Consider the following 19427-nt stretch of genomic DNA (forward strand, 5'->3'; position numbering starts at 1 on the left):
AAGTAGACATGGATGGTTTCATTGGGCACATTTATCTTCTCCAGCCTTCAAATATAATTGACTGTCTTCCTTCTGTCTTGATTTTCCCATCTAAATGATGACTTTAGTCTTTGGACTCTTCAAGTCGCTGGAATATAATTGTCTCTTGCCCCTTCACTTCTCTTTCCCCCTGTAACAACCCTTTTATGTAAACTTGGGAGTCATTTCCTTTCCAGATTTTTTTTTATATTTAGATTTATATCATTTGTCTCCATTCTTTAAAATGTACTCATTTATTCAAAATATATTTATTTATGGAGGGGCCTATTCTATGCCAATGACTGTAGTAGGCATTGGAGAAATAATGATCTAAACAAGGTTCCTATTTTGGTGAAATTTACATTCTTGTGGGAGAAATACAAAATAAATAAGGAAACAAAAATATATGTGTATGTGTGTGCATATTTCTGTGCATATATTTATTTATTTAATAAATATAAAAATTGCAGGTAGCAATAAACAGTATGAATAAAGGCGAAGTAGAATAGGCAGAGAAAGAACTAAATGGGGAATGGGGGGGTAGGTTATTTTAGATAGGTAGATTTTGTAGAAACCTCTCTAAGAAAGTAATATTTGAACAAAGACTTTACCAAAGTAGGGGCATGAATCAGGCCAGTATTTGGAGGAACAGTATTCCAGGCAGTTGGAATAGTAGGTGTAAAGGACTTGGGCTGGGCATTAACTTTGTAGGAGGAACAGAAAAACATTATATCTAAAGAAAAGTGAATGATAGAGTAATAAGAAATAAGGATAGTTAAAGAATAGAAAAAAAGGAGTTGAAATTTTATTCTCTAAGGTGGTGCCCTCTGAATCCTGGCCGAAGCAAATGCAAATTCTCTCTGGAGGAAAGTAAGAGGGCTTTTAGAATTCTCACAAATTAATCAACAAAAGATGAGCTCACAAAGATCATCAAACCCACGAGGAAACAGGTCACAGGTGAGTTGATAAGTAATCTAAGGAAACAACAGATCGCATGGTAAAAGATTTAACATATTGGAATTTTTAAATGTAAATATAAACTATTGGTGAAATACTTAAAGAAATAAACTAAATTACAAAAATGAAAAGCAATAAAAGATTTTTATAAAGGAACAGATGTGAAAGAGAACTAAATTGAACATTTCTAAAGGTTCTGTTCTTTTTAAAAATAATTATTCTAAGGTTGATAAATTTGCATGAAAATTATTCTCTCTATAAAAAGACGTCATAAAGAAAGTAAATGACAAGCCGTGAATTGGGTGAAGATAATTGCAATGCATATTGACAAGAATTAAGTTAGTATCTAGAATATAAAAAGCTCCTATAGAGGTAAATAACCTTTTTGGAAAATTGGGTAAAAGACATTTATAGGCAGTTCAAGGAAAAGGAAATGCAAATAGCCAATAATCATGAAAAACTGTTCAACCTCACTAGCAATCAGGAAATGCAAATTAAAACCACAGTGAGATAATTATTTCACACGCCCTAGATTGGCAAAAATTGAGAAGTATGACAGTACCAAGTGTTTACAACTTTTAAATGCAGAAGTGCTATATACCTCATTATTCATAAAAGCCAAAAAGTGGAATGACCCAAATGTCTATCAGCTGATGAATAGGTGAGTAAAATTGGTATATCCTTACAATGGAATATTAGTCAGCAATAAAAAAGAATGAAGTTCTGATACATACTACAATACGGATGAACCTTGAAAACATGCTAAATGAACGAAGCCAGACACAAAGACTACATATTGTATAATTCCATTTATATGAAATGTCCACAATAGACAAATCCATAGAGACAGGAAGTAGATTAGTGGTTGCCCAGCACTGAGGTGGGAGCTGGGAGGTGAGGGTGGATTGGAAAATGAAAATGGGGAAATTGAAAATGACTGCCAGTAGGTATGGGGTTTCTTTTTGAGGTGATAAAAATGTTATAAAATTTGATTGTGGTGATTATTGTACAATTCTATGAATATACTAAAAACTGTTGAATTGTATGTACTCTGAATGAACTGTAGGTATATGAATTGTATGTGAGTAGATCTGTTTTTTTAAGTGTACTGTACCTTACTGATGTCAGTATCAATTGGCATAATCACTTTGGAAAAATATATAGAAATTATTTCTAAACTTTTAGAAAAGTATTTATTTGGTTGCACTGGGTCTTAATTGCAGCACACGGGATCTTCATTGTGGCATACAGGATCTTTAGTTGCAGCATGCGGGATCTAGTTCCCTGACCAGGGATGGAACCCAGGCCCCTTGCATTGGGAGCATGGAGTCTTAACCACAGGACCACCAGAGAAGTCCCTATTTCTAAATTTATATGCACTTTGGAAATAGCAGGAGTCCTTTAAAATTCCAGATCCCAGGCCACATCCCAGACCAATTAAATCACAATCTATGGACACGGGACAGAGATATTATTTTTTGAATTTCCCTAGGTTGTTCAAATAAATGTTCAGCCATGTTTGGTAACTACTGTAATATGATATTATCTGAGAATTTATTTTTAAAATTTAATTGTTATTGCCAGTATGCTTGGATTTATTTCTCTCCTATTTTATGCTTTTGGATTACTCTGTTGATCTTCTTTGCTTCCTTTTAAAATCTTTCCTTAATCAGGATGGGTACAGTTTTTTTGTTTTTTGTTTTTTTTAAACTCCACTTCCTCCCTTGTTTAGTTTGGAAGGTATACACTATTTGTATGCTTTTACTGGTTATCTTTAATTTTTTATCACATGCATTTTATTCATCTTAATGCAAATGCAGTTTTGTAGTTTCTTAAATTATAATGATGTTAGGAAAAATATACATTTTTAATGGAAATTAAATATTTTACTAGATATTAATTGTTTTTATTAATAATAAAACATAGTTATTCAAGCCACATATAATATTTGGTCTGCATACTACTTTGTAGAGGTCTTGTAATAAACTATATGCCTCACTCTCATCCCTAGGATTTCAAGGCCAACAAGTTAAAAAACACAGATATCAAGGACTGTATCTACCTTGAAATAAATTGGTGGCTGCTGTGGCAGTGAATTGAGGTTTATAGAGAGATGTGATATTTTCATCTCTATGTCAAATACATATTTTATTTTCACAAAATTCTTGTCAGGCGTGTACCAGCAGTGTATGACTTACTCTTTTTCTACACTTTGACCAACACTAGATATCATCACTTAAAAATATCTGTAAATTTGCAGATAAAAAATTGAATAACATATTGCTGTGATTACTGGTGAGTTTAAATATTTTGAGAGTATTTCTGCCTGTTTTGGTCATTTAATCATTATCATTATTGTTTGTGTCACTTAACAAGTACATACTTAAGAAAGGCTATAGTTAATGTCTCCCTTCTCCCAGGACAATATAAAGAATCTTAGAATGTTTTAACTTTGGTTAATCTTTCCTATTTAATATGTTATTGTTGACTAATATTTTAATTCTGTTTTCTTTTAACCTCCCAAAATGGGCATTATTTTTGTTTTAAAAAATGGCAATATTTGGTTGTAGATTTATTCACATGAATATCATTTTATTTGCACACTATTCATCTTCCATCATACCTTCATACTGCGATCATTTTATTTATCATGAAATACATTAAGCAAGACCTACTGTTAGTAAATACTCTTCATTTATATTTCTGTTGTTGCAGTATAACCTTGTTTCATCTTCATTCTTGCCTGATGATTTAACTGGGTATGGAATTCTATACTGACAATTATTTTTTTCTCAGCATTCTGTAGATATTATTCCACTGTCTTCTGGCTTCTGTTGTTGCTCTTGAGAAGTCTACCATCTGTCTCATTGTTGTTCCTTTTGTAAGTAATCTGTATTTTCTCTCTGGCTGTTTTAAGATTTTTTTTTAAGATCTTAATATAATTGATTATATTGTTTTATTTCTAGAACTTGTTATTTTCCCTCTCCTCTAGATCTTACTTTTCTTCTATATATTCTCTTTCTCATGGTTTTGATTTTATATTTTCATATATTTTAAGCATTTATATTACATGTGTCATTCAACAATTACAATTTCTGGGGAACCGGTCTAATTCTGCAGTTTCTTGCAAGCATAGGGGCTCTTGTGTAATGATGAATTATCCATAGCATTTTTTCTTCTTTTCATTGAGAGTCTAGGGCAAGACAAAAATGTACCTTGTCATTTTCCTTTGAGATCAGATGGATTTTTCTTTTCCTTTCTCTGAACTGTAGGCCTTGGACAGTTCTGATTTTGTGAAGAGGTTCAGTGCTAGTCCTTGACGTTTAGTGGGCCCAAGGCTTTTTGTCTCTTGGGTTTTTTTCATTCCAGTAAGGTATAAACTTTTGGGCAATTGAAGTCAACAAATGTCCTGAGGGTAGCTGCGACTTCAGAGCATGCTGACCTCTAGTATCTGATGATCTCTTCATTTTGCCCCCTTTGGATCTGCTTTATTTTCCTTTAAGCATGGCATACTTGTAAAAGGGTATTTGATATATATTATCTAGCATTTCATGGTGTTTTGGGGAAATCTGATGCACCATTCACATACTTTCAATATTGAATCCTTCTTTCTTTGAACATGCTATATCTACTTTTCTTTTTATGTCCTTCTGTAAAGTTTCATTGCCTTTTTAAAAGGTCTTGCACATTTCTTGTTAAGTAATTTCCTCAGTACTTTATAAATTTTGTTGATATTATAAATAGAAATATTTTGTTCTCAGACAAAAATCATATATATACATACATATATAGGTAGAGCAAAATATTGCTTTCTGTAAATTGATAATAACCTTATAGAAATATCTAATAGTTTTGTGATGGATCATGTTGGATTTCTAGGTAGATAATTTTGCTCTCTACATATAATGTGTGATTCCTTTCTTTTCTATTTGTACCATTTTGTGAAAACTAATCAGTAGGAGCTGAATATTTGACTGTATCACAATTTGAAAACAATTATTGTCTTTTTTCAGACTTTATTGGGAGTGCTTCTAATGTTTAAAGTTTTTTTATTAAGTATGTTTCTGTCGGTTTCTGGTAAATACCCTTAATTAGGTTAAGGAAGAGCCATTAGAGTTTTTAATAGACGGTCTGAAAATACATTTTCTGATGTTGAACTATTTCTGCATTTGTGGGGTAAACCTTATTTGATAATGATGTATTAGTCCTTAAATACACAGCTCGATTCTATGTTGCTAATATTTTCTTTTAAAAATTTACCTATGTTTGTGAGATTGGATTAGTTTTCCACAGACTGGACTGTTTGTGAGCTTTCTTTGTCCAGTTTTGTTACCCGAGTTCATTTAACTTTGTAAAATGACTTGGGTGGATTTCCATGTTTTTTTATGTTCAACAACAGTTATATATGATCTTGCCAATAATACCATCAGTCATCAGTATCTGTTGCTTTTTAGGAGCAACAGATTTTTAAATTTTTAAATTTAAAATTTAAAATCAAATTTTAAATTCTTAAACAAGTGGCCCAAATGGTCAATTATTGAAATCAATCAAGATCTCTAAAACAAAGGAGCCTTAGTGTGGGGAGACAGCCTGATTCAGCCTGCCTCTTTATCTAATCATGTGCCTGGCAATGTGTTTATTTGATCCAGACATGGTTGAAGTGAATGCCTTGACAGTCAAAGCTTAAGTCATACTCTTGCATTACAAAAAAGAAAAAAAAGCCAACTGTAAGGCTTAACACTATAGGAAGGCATGGAGAAGAGTTGCAGAACTTCTGTGCCCTCTCCAGGTGCACCACCCTTCTAGCACTTCAAAGTGTTCACTGACCCAGAAGCTCTCTGAACCCCTCCTGTTAGGATTTTTCATGGAGGCTTCATTATGTAGGCATGATTGATTAACTCAGTGGCCATTAGCAATTAATTCAAATTCCAACCTCTCTCCCTTTTTCAGAGGTGGGAAGTGGCTGAAAGTTCCAATGCTTTAATTACATGGTTGGTTCCCCTGGCAACCAGCTCCTGTCCTTGGGGGCTTTCCAAAACTCACCTCATTAACATAAACTCATGTGGTTGAAAGGGACATGTTATGAATAACTAAAAACATTCTTTTTACCTTTATCACTCAGGAAATTCTGAGAGTTTAAGGAGCTTTCTCCCAGAAAACAGGGACAAAGTCCAAATATACTGCTTCTTCTTATATCACAATATTATAGTCCTCTACTTTGTGGATTTATCAGTTTCTCTTTGTAAGGCTATCAATTTTTGTTTATTTACTTCAGAGCTAAGTTGTTAGTTGCCTAAGGCCATGACTGTTCTGATTCCTCTTGCCTGACTCTAAGATGATTGCCCTGATCTGATTTCACTGGAAACTGATAAAGAACTCCTACAAACTTAAGCTTCATCAATCTACCTCCCTGCACCCATAGTCATTCTGCCTCTTTTCCTATTATCATAGATGAATTTCTGTGCTTTTATCTAAGTCCAGTACCTCCACTTATATACTAAATGCCAGTCCTACTCAGCTGTTTGAGGACATTGTTGAAGTGATTGCTCTCTTAGTCTCCTGAAACATCAGCTTGTCTATATCTGTTATAATCGTTTTTATCAGCATGTTACCAAACTCAGGTTCGGCTATTCACCACTTGAAAGCTAATACTTGAAAGACAAGTGTTGGTTAGAAAAGAAAAGGTTGCTTTATTCAGGAGGCTTGCAACCTGGAGAGAAGGAGGACTTGTGTCCCAGAACCAACTCCGAAGATTCTGCTTGGCCATGAAAGTTTTTAAAGGGATAAAAGGAGAAACGATCTCAGTTAATCATTAAGGTAGCGGGTCAGATTCCTAGTCATTTTCCATCACGTGCAGACTTACTGACTCTTGTGATCTTCCTTTAGATGCTATCTTGTTCATGTAGTTTGCTCGTGGGATTACTGAAAGGAAGGCTGGGGAAAGGATCTTGTCATCCGTTAATTACTTATTCTTCATTTCTGCTTCTTTAAGGAAAGAATCAACAGATTAGGCAGGGCATTGTGTGATCAGTAGATTTCAAAGGTGTGATTGGGCTGGAGGTTAGTTAAGCATGGGGGCATCTGGTGTAAAAGTTAGTTAAAATATAGCTTCACTGAAGTGACAAGGCAAAAGGCCTTCTGCAAAGTGCTGGTTCCTGCAAAGAGTTGTTTCTTGCAGAGAGCTACTTAAAAGCACACAAACATGTAACTTCGCTCATCTTAAAAGGAAAAACAAAATAGACACAAATCTCTAAACACATATTTTCCTCTTGCTACAGCCCTATTTCTCTGCTACTTTCTACAACAGAACTTCTCAAAAGAATTTTCCATGCTCCCTACCTCCAGCTCTTCTCCCATGCTCTCTTAAATCTGCTTCAATCAAAATTTATCCCCATTTCTCCACCAAAACTATCTAGTGAAGATCACTAGTATCCTCCATATCACTAAAGACTTTGTTAAATGAGAAGTCACCATTTACCTCATCTTTCAGCATGTGACATAATTGATCATTCTTCCTTAAAACACTTGCTTCACTTGGCTTCTGGGATTCCACACTCTCCTAATTTTTCTCCATCTTCCTTGTCATTGGCTGCTCCTTCATTTTTTTTTTCTTTTTTTTGGCTGCTCCTTCTTAATCTCCTTTGCTAGTTTCTTCTCATCGACCTGACCTCTAAATGTTGAAGTGCTCGAGGGCTCAATCCTCAAACTTCCCTTATCTTTTCTTCCTTTCTCTTCCCATCTTTTCTGTGTCCAAAGGCTCCCTGGATGATTTCATCAAATCCCATAGTTTTAAATGTCATCTATTTGTCGACGATTCCCAAATTTATAAATCTAATCCATGTATGTCCCCAGAACCCCATATACGCCTGTCTACTCAACATCTTTACCATGTAAAGTCCAAAACCAAATAGTTCAAAACCAAACTCTTGATATTCTCTCCCAAACCTTCTACTATAATGAGAAGTTCACAGTAAACAGCACATTTATTCTGGATGCTCAGGCAAAATACTTAGAGTTTTCTTTGACTTTTCTCTTTCATATTGCGTGTCCAATCCATCATCAAATCCTCTTCATTCAGAATATATCCAGAATGCAATGACATCTCACTTTCTCCACCCCTTCCTCCACACTGTAGCCTGAGCCATGTGGATTATTGCTATAGCCTCCTAACTTCTATCCACCTAGCTTCTGTATTTTCCCACTGACTATCTTTTTTTTTTAAATTTAAACAAAATAACCAGAAGGATCATTTTTAAGCAAAGTCAGAGTTTGTCATGCTGCTTCTCACAACCTTCCAATGACTCCCCATCTCAGAGTAAAAGATTTCTTAAAATTGCTAAGACTAAGATTTCCTTGTCTTTTTCCTTTGACTCCAGAGGATTTTTTTCCTCCCTCTGAACTGTAGGCTTTGGATGGTTCCAATTTTGTGAAGAGGTTTATTTCTAATCCCTGACCTATTATTGGTCCAAGGACTTGTCTCTTGGATTTTGTTTTTTTAATCATTAAGATTCAAATGTAGGCCATTGAAGACAGCAAATGTCCTGAAGATAGCTGTGGCTTCAAAACATGTTTACCTCTCTAGTTTCTGTTTTTTATTTCATTGTGTCCCCTGTGGATCTTCTTTACTTTCTTTTATGCTTGGCTTACTTTTAGAAAGTGGTTTGTCATGTTTTATCCAACATTTTTTTGTGTGTTCTTCAGGAAATCTGATGCACCATTACATATCAGGTGTATCCACTGTCACAGTCATAATATACAACAGTTGCATTACACCCTTAAAATCCCTCATGCTGTCTCTTTGTTGTCAAATCCTTCCTCCTTCCAACCTATGTAAACTGACCTATTTTCAGTCCTACAGTTTTGCCTTTTCCAGAATGTTATACAAATGAGAATCAAAATTTATAGCCTTTGGGGTCTGGCTTTTTTCACTTAGTAAAATATATTTAGGATTTATCTATATTATTGCATAAATCAATAGTTTGTTTCTGTTTATTGCTGAGTATTGTTCCATTGTGTGGAAATACCAGAGTTTGTTGATTCACTCACCTTTTGAGGTCTGTGTTTGTGTTTCCATTTTTTTGGCGATTATGTATAAAGCTACTGTGATTTTTGGTGTACAGATGTTTATCTGGATATAAGTGTAAATACCTATGATTGCTGGATCATATGCTGCGTATATGTTTATCTTTATAAGAAACAACCAAATTGTTTTTCATCATGGTTGTACTGTTTTGCATTCCCATTATGTAATGTATGAGAATTTTGTGTGTGTTCTTTTTCTTGATCTATATGTCCATCCAACCTACTCTTTTTAAAATAGAATACCAGGAACTTTATCACTCCAGACTCTTTCCCTTATATTGAATAATTGCTTTTTTTTCTCTCCAACATCCCCAGCATTCCGTAAGATTACAGAAGCCTTTTGTTATGTCTTTGACCTGTAGCAGTGCCTGAGAAATGATAAAAGATATTCTTCTGGGATGAACAAATAGACTTGCCTTGGATAGAAGAGTAAATAAGAAAAAACATGAGAGGGCATAAAGAAACAAAACAGGGTGAACTAAAAATAAGTAAACAAAAGCAACTTGGTATTTTCATTGGTTAGGATAGGGAGAACTAAAGAAGATAACCATGGTTAGTACCTAGGAAGTAGTATGCAAGAGGCTAGGCAATTGGAGAGGTATATGATCACTTTTTGCATTTTTATCTTAAATTTAGTATGGATGTACTTTTGTTTGCATCTGTAGGGAGGTATTGGGGAAGACACAGATCAGTGGTTTCCAGGCATCTTCCCCTAGGGTGAAGAGAGATCTACTGCAAAGGGATGGCACAAGAGTATCTAGGAATAGTAGAACTGTTGTTGTTTATCATTATTGTGGTGATGGATACATAACTACAGCCCTCATAGGTCCGTTTCTTTTGTCTTTTTTCTCCTGATTTTTAGTTAAGTTGTCTTTTATCCTCATTCACCTGGTCAATTTTTATTGAGAGCTAGACACTGTAAAGAGAAATTATAAAAGCAATTTTAAGCCTTCATCTTCAGTGAAGATTTAGGTTTGCTTATGACAAGCGATCTTGAATTACCTCAGTCCAGATATCTGAGTTTGAGATGATTCAAATATGATTCATACTTCAGACCCTGCCCAGACTGGTCTACTGTTTCTCCCTATTCCTCATTGTAGCCCTCTGGGCTCCCAACCCAAAGTATGGAGAATTTATGTTGAGTCTTGTTCTCCAATTATTGTCACCCAAGACCCATGAAATGGTCCAAAACACTGTTTAGTTTCTCCACATCTCACTTGCCTTTTCTAGAATTGTAAGACCTCCCCAAATGGAACAGTAGCCCCAAATGTTGGGCTTATTTCTCTGAGTTTTCATATCTTTCAACTTTTAGCCCACCAACTCTTTATTCTTATATGAATTCTCTAATGCCTTCAGTCAGGTGCCATTTATATTTTGTCCAATTTGTATAATTGCTCTCGTCATTAGAAAGGTTCATTTAAATTACCTAGTCTTCTGTTACCAGAAATAGATGTTTAAGATTCAGGAACTGGCATTTAAATTGAGACCTTAGGTTGAGAATTGGCTTATATAGAGTATCTCATTCAGAACAGTCCAGAGACCTAGGACAGGCTCTAGGTAGTTGTAAGTTGAAATAGGCTTTGTGATTTTCAGAGCTAAAAGGAAGCTAATATGTTTGGCAAATAGTGAGCAAAGCTGAGAAGGCTCATGGGGAATCAGATACTTAGGCAGGAACCATGGAGAGCTTCCTCAAAGTCATGGAAGGCATTTGGATTTTATTTTAGAAGTTTAATTTGGAAGCTATTTTAAAATTTTAGGCAAAGATAGCTAATCATAATCTGAAGTTGAATCAGAATCTGTTAGTGGAAAGCATTAAAACTAGAGATTTCCAAGCTCTTTTTTCTGATTCACTAGATTCAGATTCAGTTAGTCTTGTGTGGTTATTTGGGAATCTTTAAGGTCCCTAGGTGATTTTGATCCCCACCAAAATTTGAGAACTATGGACCTATAAGGTTTTCTTAATCTCTTCCCTTATCTTCTTTTTTAAAAATTAATTAATTTATTTGTTTATTTGTTTTTGGCTGTGTTGGGTCTTTGTTGCTGCACAAGGGCTTTCTCTAGTTGCAGCGAGTGGGGGCTACTCTTCGTTGTGGTGTGTAGGCTTCTCATTACAGTGGCTTCTCATTGTGGAGCATGGGCTCTAGGCACATGGGCTTCAGTAGTTGTGGCTCGCTGGCTCTAGAGCGCAGGCTGAGTAGTTGTGCATGGGCTTAGTTGCTCCACAGCATGTGGGATCTTCCCAGACCAGGGATCGAACCTGTGTCCCCTGCATTGGCAGGTGGATTCTTAACCACCGTGCCACCAGGGAAGTCCCTTTCCTTATCTTCTAAGTGTAGTTTTCATTATTCTCTGATCACTCATGTGCCCTTTATACATATTAATATATGAAATCATTCTAAACTAATGTTTTTTCAAACTCTGGGTAGCAACACATTACTGCAGCATGAAATCAGTTTAGTGGTTTTTGACTTTTTGTGTGAGATAGAGAAGGTGGGATGGAGAGAAAAAGATGACTAGAATAGTGTAGTGTAGAATAGAATAGAAAACAATAGGTATTGTTTTATGAAACTTTGCATGTATCAGGTTGTGATGTGAAAGGCAAGTAGTACACAATATTTGAAAAACTCTGAGGTAAGCCAGTTATTTTCTATGGATATTATTTCCATATATATTTTTTCACATATAGTTTTTTCTACTGTGGAAGGTCTTTTGAAAGACAAAAGAAATTTTTGATGTTCTCTTATTTTTCAGACTTGCCTTCAAGGGGTGCAAACAAGGACTTAACTCCAAAAGAGGATACTTATGAAACAGAATTATCCCAATGGGAAATGAGTGCCAGGCTTGAAAACTGTGATCTTGAGGAGTCCAATTCCAGAGATTATTTGGAAGTCAAAGGCACATTGGAAAAGCAACAAGAAAATCAGGAGGAATATTTCAGTCAAGGGATGATCATATATGAAAAAATGTCTATTTTCAATCAGCATACTTACTTATCTCAACTTCCCAGGTGTCATTCTACTGAGAAACCCTATAAATGTAAGGAATGTGGGAAGGCTTTTAGACGAGCTTCACACCTAACTCAACATCAGAGTATTCATACTGGTGAAAAACCCTATGAATGTAAGCAATGTGGGAAGGCCTTTAGTCGTGATTCACAACTCAGTCTTCATCAGAGACTTCATACTGGTGAGAAACCCTATGCATGCAAGGAATGTGGGAAAGCCTTTACTCAGAGCTCTCAACTTATTTTACATCATAGGATTCATACTGGTGAAAAACCATATAAATGTGAAGAATGTGGGAAAGCCTTTATTCGAAGCTCACAACTCACCCGACATCAAAAAGTCCATACTGGGGAGAAACCTTATGAATGTAAAGAATGTGGGAAGGCCTTTACTCAGAACTCACAACTTACTCTGCACCAGAGACTTCATACTGGTGAGAAACTCTATGAATGTAAAGAATGTAGAAAGGTCTTTACGCAGCTCTCACAACTTATTCTTCATAAGAGAATTCATACCGGTGAAAAACCCTATGAATGTAAGGAATGTGGCAAAGCTTTTATTTGTGGCTCACAGCTTTCTCAACATCAGAAAATTCATAATGGGGAAAAGCCATACGAATGTCAGGAATGTGGAAAAGCTTTTATTCGCGGCTCATTACTTATGCAACATCAGAGGATTCATACTGGTGAAAAACCCTATAAATGTGAAGAATGTGGGAAGGCCTTTATCCGTGGCTCACAACTTACTCAACACCAGAGAATTCATACCAATGAGAAGCCCTATGAATGTAAGGAATGTGGAAAGACCTTTAGTCATGGCTCACAACTTACTCAACATCAGAGGATTCATACTGGTGAGAAACCCTATCAGTGTAAGGAATGTGGAAAGGCCTTTAATCGTGGCTCCCTCCTTACTCGACATCAAAGGATTCATACTGGTGAAAAACCCTATGAGTGTAAAGAATGTGGAAAGACCTTTAGTCGTGGCTCAGAACTTACTCAACATGAGAGAATTCACACTGGTGAGAAACCCTATGAGTGTAAGGAATGTGGGAAGTCTTTTATTCGTGGCTCACAGCTTACTCAACATCAGAGAATTCATACTGGTGAGAAACCCTATGAATGTAAAGAATGTAGAATGGCCTTTACGCAGAGTTCACATCTTTCTCAACATCAGAGACTTCATACTGGTGAGAAACCCTACATATGTAATGAATGTGGGAAGGCCTTTGCTCGTGGCTTACTACTTATACAGCATCAGAGAATTCATACAGGTGAGAAACCATATCAGTGTAAGGAATGTGGGAAGGCCTTTATTCGTGGTTCACAACTTACTCAACATCAGCGAATTCACACTGGAGAAAAACCCTATGAATGCAAGGAATGTGGGAAGGCCTTTAGTCACGGTTCTCAACTTACGCTACATCAGAGAATCCATACTGGTGAGAAACCCTATGAATGCAAAGAGTGTAGAAAAGCCTTTACTCAGAGCTCACATCTTTCTCGACATCAGAGAGTTCATACTGGTGAGAAACCATATCAGTGTAAGGAATGTGGGAAGGCCTTTACTCGTGGTTCACAGCTAACTCAACATCAAAGGGTTCATATCAGTGAGAAATCTTTTGAATATAAGGAATGTGAAATAGACTTCAGTCATGGCTCACAAGTTTATATATGAATTATCTGATGCTTGTGACTAATATAGAGAGCCTTCTCTGGTCATTAATTCATTATCATCAAAGAATTCTTAAAATGTGAATTTGCAAACACATTTGCTTCATAAAGTTCAGCATCAGTGAATTTGTATGGGGGAAAGATAATGATAATGTAATCCATGTAGAAAAACCTACTAAACTTTAGCAAATTATAATAGGGAATAATTCTGTTAATGTAAATATAGGAAGACTTTTAGCTATAGCATGTCTTTTTCAACATTATCTTGACTCAGTTGATTTCCTTTGTGACATTTAACATGATAATTAACCACTGCTTTGGTTTAATCAGTTATCAGATAGACCTAAGACTAATTCCTTATAAGATTCTTGGAAGTATTATGTAAGTAGTTACATAATAAAGTTCTTAGGACAGTGCCTTCAACATAGCATATCACAGATATAAGCTACCATTATGACTCATGTCATTTTAGAGAATTTGCATGAGAGGAGGACATTTATTAGTATAATGAATGTTGAGAATCTTTCATTAACATTTAACCCTGATTTTTTTAGTGGGAGGCACTGTATGCTATAATGAATATGAGAAAGCTTTCATTCACATCTCATCCCATATGCTGTACGAGGAAATTCATAGAGTAAAAAAAAAACCACCTGTACATTTAATCAGTGGATTGCTGAAGAGGTGTGAAGTGAATTGTAACAAAGTCCAAAAGCTCATATTTTCTACCATCTCTGACCACAGTTCAAGAATGTTACTTAGAAATGAAAAAAATTGGATAGCCAAAATAAATATACTAGGAAATTTTTAAAAACTTGAATGCACAGCTTTTGAATTAAACCAAAAAACTGACATTTATAGACTATTTTGCTATGAAAACTGATAAGAATTTGTGTCAGAGACTGCTATTTCCCTACCCAATATTCATTTTCCCTTCTTCAGTAATAGAATTCTTGGCTGAAAAGCTATCTCAGCCTCCCTTGCAGATCCACAAGATGTAAGTGGTATTTGTATGAATAGGACATTTAAGAAATCCTTATTTCCTCCCTGCACTTTTTTTGTTTCCCTGCCTACAATGTGGATATTTAATCTGCACCTCTGGCAATTTTATGGGGACCTTGAGAATGGTATCTGGGTATTAAGGATGTTGGAGCAGAAATACAGAACACGTCTACACCTATGCTGATTTTATGAAACAGTCATACCAGTTTGGGTCTGCCTGCCTTCTGTATTTCTTTATATAAAATTAAACTTCTTATTTGTTGATGCTGTTGTCATTTTGTTATTGACATTAATAATTATTATGGATATAAAAGTTTGTACCTGGAAGTGGAGTGCTGTGGGTAAAAGAAATCTCAAATATGGCATTAACTTAGGGCGATGGAGAATGAGGATCTGCTCATTTCAGGCTAGGAAACTGAAATGAGCAGACTCCTTACCATCTTACAAGGAAGATCTTGTACCAATTAAGGCTGTAATGTTAGGGGAAATGGAAGGAGTGATTCAGAATGTGTGTGTTGGTTGTTTCTTTCTGCTTTCAGTAATGTCCTGTGAAAGAGATGAATTTAGTGTACAGTTAGCTACAGAGAGGCTGCTAGCAGAGATTGAAAGTGACATTGCTTTGTTAAGAGATGCTATGTCAGGCCTGCAGGTGCTCAATCCAGGTTGATGGTAAATTCACAGTTTTGAAACTTATGGGATTCAAAACACCAAACTGATTCTCTACCCCCAACTGAAGCCATTTATAGTGATTTAAAGTAGCAGTCTGAACAAAAAAGTGAGACCATTGCCCCAACCATGCAAAGGCAGTGAGCCTCCTAGCAAAGATGACTTTAAAATGCTTTCCCCACCCAAGCCTGTCATTCTAAAATTAGTTATATTTATTAAGTATTTACTGTATTCCAGCTACTATCATAGGTGTTTAGGATATACTGTATTAATGAGCAATTCTAGCAGGAGGAGATGGAATAATAATAAATTGTAGAATATGTTAGAACATAAATGATATGGGGGGAGGTCATTCAGAAGGAGTTGAGAGGAATATGATAATATTTTTTGCTGTATGAAATAAAATGATCAGAGTCGACCATGGAGAAGGAAAGATTTGAGTCAAGATTTGAAGGTATGAAGGAGTAAGTCTGCAGTTATCTAAGGGAAGAGCATACCAGACAGAGGAAAAAGCTAGTGCAAAGGCTTCACAATGGGACTATGCTGGTGTATTTGAGGAATATCAGGGAAGCTACTGTAGACGTCTGAGCAAGGAGATGATTGATAGAGGAGGTCAGATAACAGGGCCATATCTTGTAAGGCCTTGTAAGTCATTGTGAGCATTTTGGATTTTATTCGGAGGGAAATGGGCAGCCCTTGGAGAGTTTTGAGCAGAGGACATGATCTGACATGTTGCTATTAAAACAAACAAAAAAACTAAGTGGGTAGGAGGCTATGGCATTAATTCAGATGAAAGATGATGGTGGCTCAGACCAGGATGGTAACAGTGGTAAGAAGTGGTTGGATTATAGATATATGGTAAATGTGATGGAGCAGGCAAGATTTGTTTAGGGACTAGATGTCAGTTGTGAGAGGAAGATAAAAGTCCAGGGTGACATTAACTCAAAGGTTTTGGTTCCTAGCAACTGGAAAGATGTGTTTCCATCAGCTGAGATATGGAAAGCTACAGTTCCATCAGTTTTGTGGGAGAAGACTGGGAGTTCAGTTTTGAATGTTTGAAATGTCTTTTAGACACAAAATGACAATGTTGAGTGGGCACTTGGTTGTTCTAGCTTGTACTATGGTAGAGATTATATTAATTTGGTAGTTATTGCCTATACTTACTTAAAATAAGGAGGCAGGCTAAGATTTTTAAGGACCTACATGTAAATGAGAGAAGAAGAATAGCAAAGACCGATCCACAGTGTGTTCCAGCATTAAGAGTTCAAGGATAAAAGGACAGACCAGCAAAAGACGCTAAGGAAGACCATGAGATGGAAGGAAAACCAAGAGTCTGACATTACAGAAGCCAAATGAAAGTGAGTCAAAGGAAGGATAATCAATGGTATCCGTTGGCAGGTTACATAATTAATTGTGCAAGGCTTGAGAATTGGCTACTGGATGTAGCAATATTGATGTTACTGTTGACCTTGAAAAGAGCAGAGTTATTTTTGTTGTCTTTGTTTTAGAGTGATTGAAGTGAAAGCCTGATAAGAGAAATTGGATACACTGTTTGGAGATGTTTTGCTGCAAAAAAAGCAAAGAAATATGTTAATAATTAGTGTAGCAGTAGGAATAGGAGTATTTTTGTTTGTTTTCAGGATGGGAGAATTAATAGCAATTCTGTATGCTGGTTGGAATAATCCAGTAAGCCGGGGGCGGGGGCGGCAGCGAGTGGATGATTCAGGACAAAGAAGTGAAAATTACTGGAGCAATGACCTTATATAGGTAGAGGGGATAAGATTAGTGGATGGAAGGATTAGGTTTTTAGGTGATACCATGGGAGGCTTATTCCTGGCAATAAAATGGCAGGATATGGGGTGCAGATGATGGGAAGTGAATAAATGACATAGAAGAAGTCTTGGGAAGTGTTCCGATTCCTTCAGTGCTTTCATGAAGTGGTAAGCAAGGTTAGCTGAAAGTATGGGAGATGAGAAGTTTGGGGTTTAAAAGAAAAGAGAGAGGAAATAGTCACTAAAATGAGATAGTTAACGTACAGTATAATTAATTGTTGCCTGGGAACTTTAAAAGGCTAGAAAACTGAAAGAGCAAGGGGGCCAGTAAGCAAAAGAAATCATCAGGCTTAAAACTGTATTTACCCGACGATCTTTGGCATTGTAATTAAACAATAGCAAGTAGTTTGAAAGCTTCCTGAGGGAAAGCTTTGAGGTAAGTGTTCTGTTAATGAAACCCTAACCTAGCCTGCAAAAGCCTATGACTCAAATCCCCCAAACAGTCTCCAGGCTATGGTACAAATCCATCAGGAAATGACCTATTTATGTAAATTGTCCATATGAAACTACATATGTTATGAAAATATATATACATATATAACTCGAATGTAATCTTTTTCTATTTGTTTTTTTAAATATATAAACTATATATATGTATTTTTTAATGTGCCTTGCTTTTTCACTTAACACGTTTTGGCAATCGTTCAAGTTTCTATTGCTGCGTAATGACTGCCCCAAACTTGGCTTAAAATACAACAATCATTTAGCTCACACATCTACAAAAATTTGCACAGGGCTTGGCAGCAACAGCTCATCTCAAATGGGGTGGCTTGAAAGCTACGAGTCACTTGATGGCTGAAGGCTAGAATCATCAAAAGACTCACTTGCTCATATGCCTGGCAGTTGATTCTGACTGTCAACTGGACTGCAGGATGGTCAGCCACAATACCTACATGTGATATCTCTATGTGGCTGCTTGACATGATGACGGGTTCCAAGAGTGTGTCCCAAAGAAGAAGAAGTGCATGTAACTTTTATGATCTAACCTCAGAAATCACATAACATCATTGTGTCATACTCCTTTGGATGAGGCAGTTACAACTCAATGAAAGAAGTGTCACAAAATAAGAAGAACTAGTAGAATGGGATATGTTGTGGCCATTATTTGGAAAATACAATATGTCATAAAGATGTTTCCAGGGGACTTCCCTGGTGGTGCAGTGATTAAGACTCCGAGCTCCCAATGCAGGGGGCCTGGATTCGATCCCTGGTCAGGGAGCTAGTTGCAACATGCATGCGGCAACCAGTAGTTTGCATGCCACAACTAAGGAGCTGGCAAGCTGCAACTAAGAGCCCACCTGCCGCAACTAAGGAGCCTGCCGGCCGCAGCTAAGGAGCAGGCGAGCTACAACTAAGGAGCCCACCTGCCGCAACTAAGACCCAGTGCAACCAAATAAAAAGATGCTTCCATACCTAGTCTTGGAAGTCACATAATTTCACTTCTGCCATTCTCTATTGCTTTAAGCAGCTACACCTTTTTTAAAATTTCTGAAGCACTTATTTTTTATTATTGAAATATAGTTGACATACAATAAATATGTTGTTTCAGGTGTACTACATAGTGATTTGGAATTTGCATACATTATGAAATGATCACCATGATAAATATAGTAACATCCATCCCCATACAAAGTTATTATTATTGACCATATTCTTTATGTTGTGTATTGCATCTCCATGGCTTATTTATTTTGTAACTGGAGACTTGTACCTCTTTATCCCCTTCACCTATCCCCCTGCCCCAAACACCCGTTCTCCCCTCTGGCAACCACCCATTTGTTCTCTGTATCTATGAGTGTTTTCATTTTGTTTGTTTTTTAGACTCTACATATAAGTAAGATCATATGGTATTTGTCTTCGTCTTATTTCACTGAGCATAATACCCTTTAGATCCATTCATGTTATCAAAAATGGCAAGATTTCATTTTTTATGACTAATATTCCATAGAATATATATACCACATATTCTTTATCCATTCATCTATCGATGGACACTTAGGTTGCTTCCATATCTTAGCTTGTAAGTAATGCTGAGGTGAACAACTGGGAGCATATACCTTTTTGAATTAGCGGTTTTGTTTTCTTTGGGTAAATACCCAGAAGAGAAATTGTTGGATCATATGGCAGTTCTATTTTTAACTTTTGGAGGATTTTCCATACTGTTTTCCATAGTAGCTGCATCAATTTACAGT

General features: G+C 36.2%; 1 protein-coding gene across 4 annotated transcripts in view; it reads left to right on the forward strand.

Annotated features, from left to right (window-relative positions):
* LOC132416119 (zinc finger protein 420) overlaps window positions 1–15056 on the forward strand; it is a 97214-nt gene extending 82158 nt beyond the window's left edge. Inside the window, exons 1-2 of one of the 4 annotated variants that reach the window (XM_059999364.2) lie at window positions 847–975; window positions 11809–15055. In XM_059999364.2, coding sequence (XP_059855347.1) covers window positions 11886–13739 — 1854 coding nt within the window. In that variant the 5' untranslated portion in view covers window positions 847–975; window positions 11809–11885 and the 3' untranslated portion in view covers window positions 13740–15055. Of the gene's footprint in view, window positions 1–846; window positions 976–11808 lie in introns of those variants that run through there. The other 3 variants (XM_059999367.1, XM_059999361.1, XM_059999363.1) reach the window with 3 other exon arrangements.
* Window positions 15057–19427: the final 4371 nt, after the last annotated feature.

Source organism: Delphinus delphis, chromosome 20 (assembly GCF_949987515.2).
Source record: "Delphinus delphis chromosome 20, mDelDel1.2, whole genome shotgun sequence".
NCBI classification, from domain to species: Eukaryota; Metazoa; Chordata; class Mammalia; order Artiodactyla; family Delphinidae; genus Delphinus; species Delphinus delphis.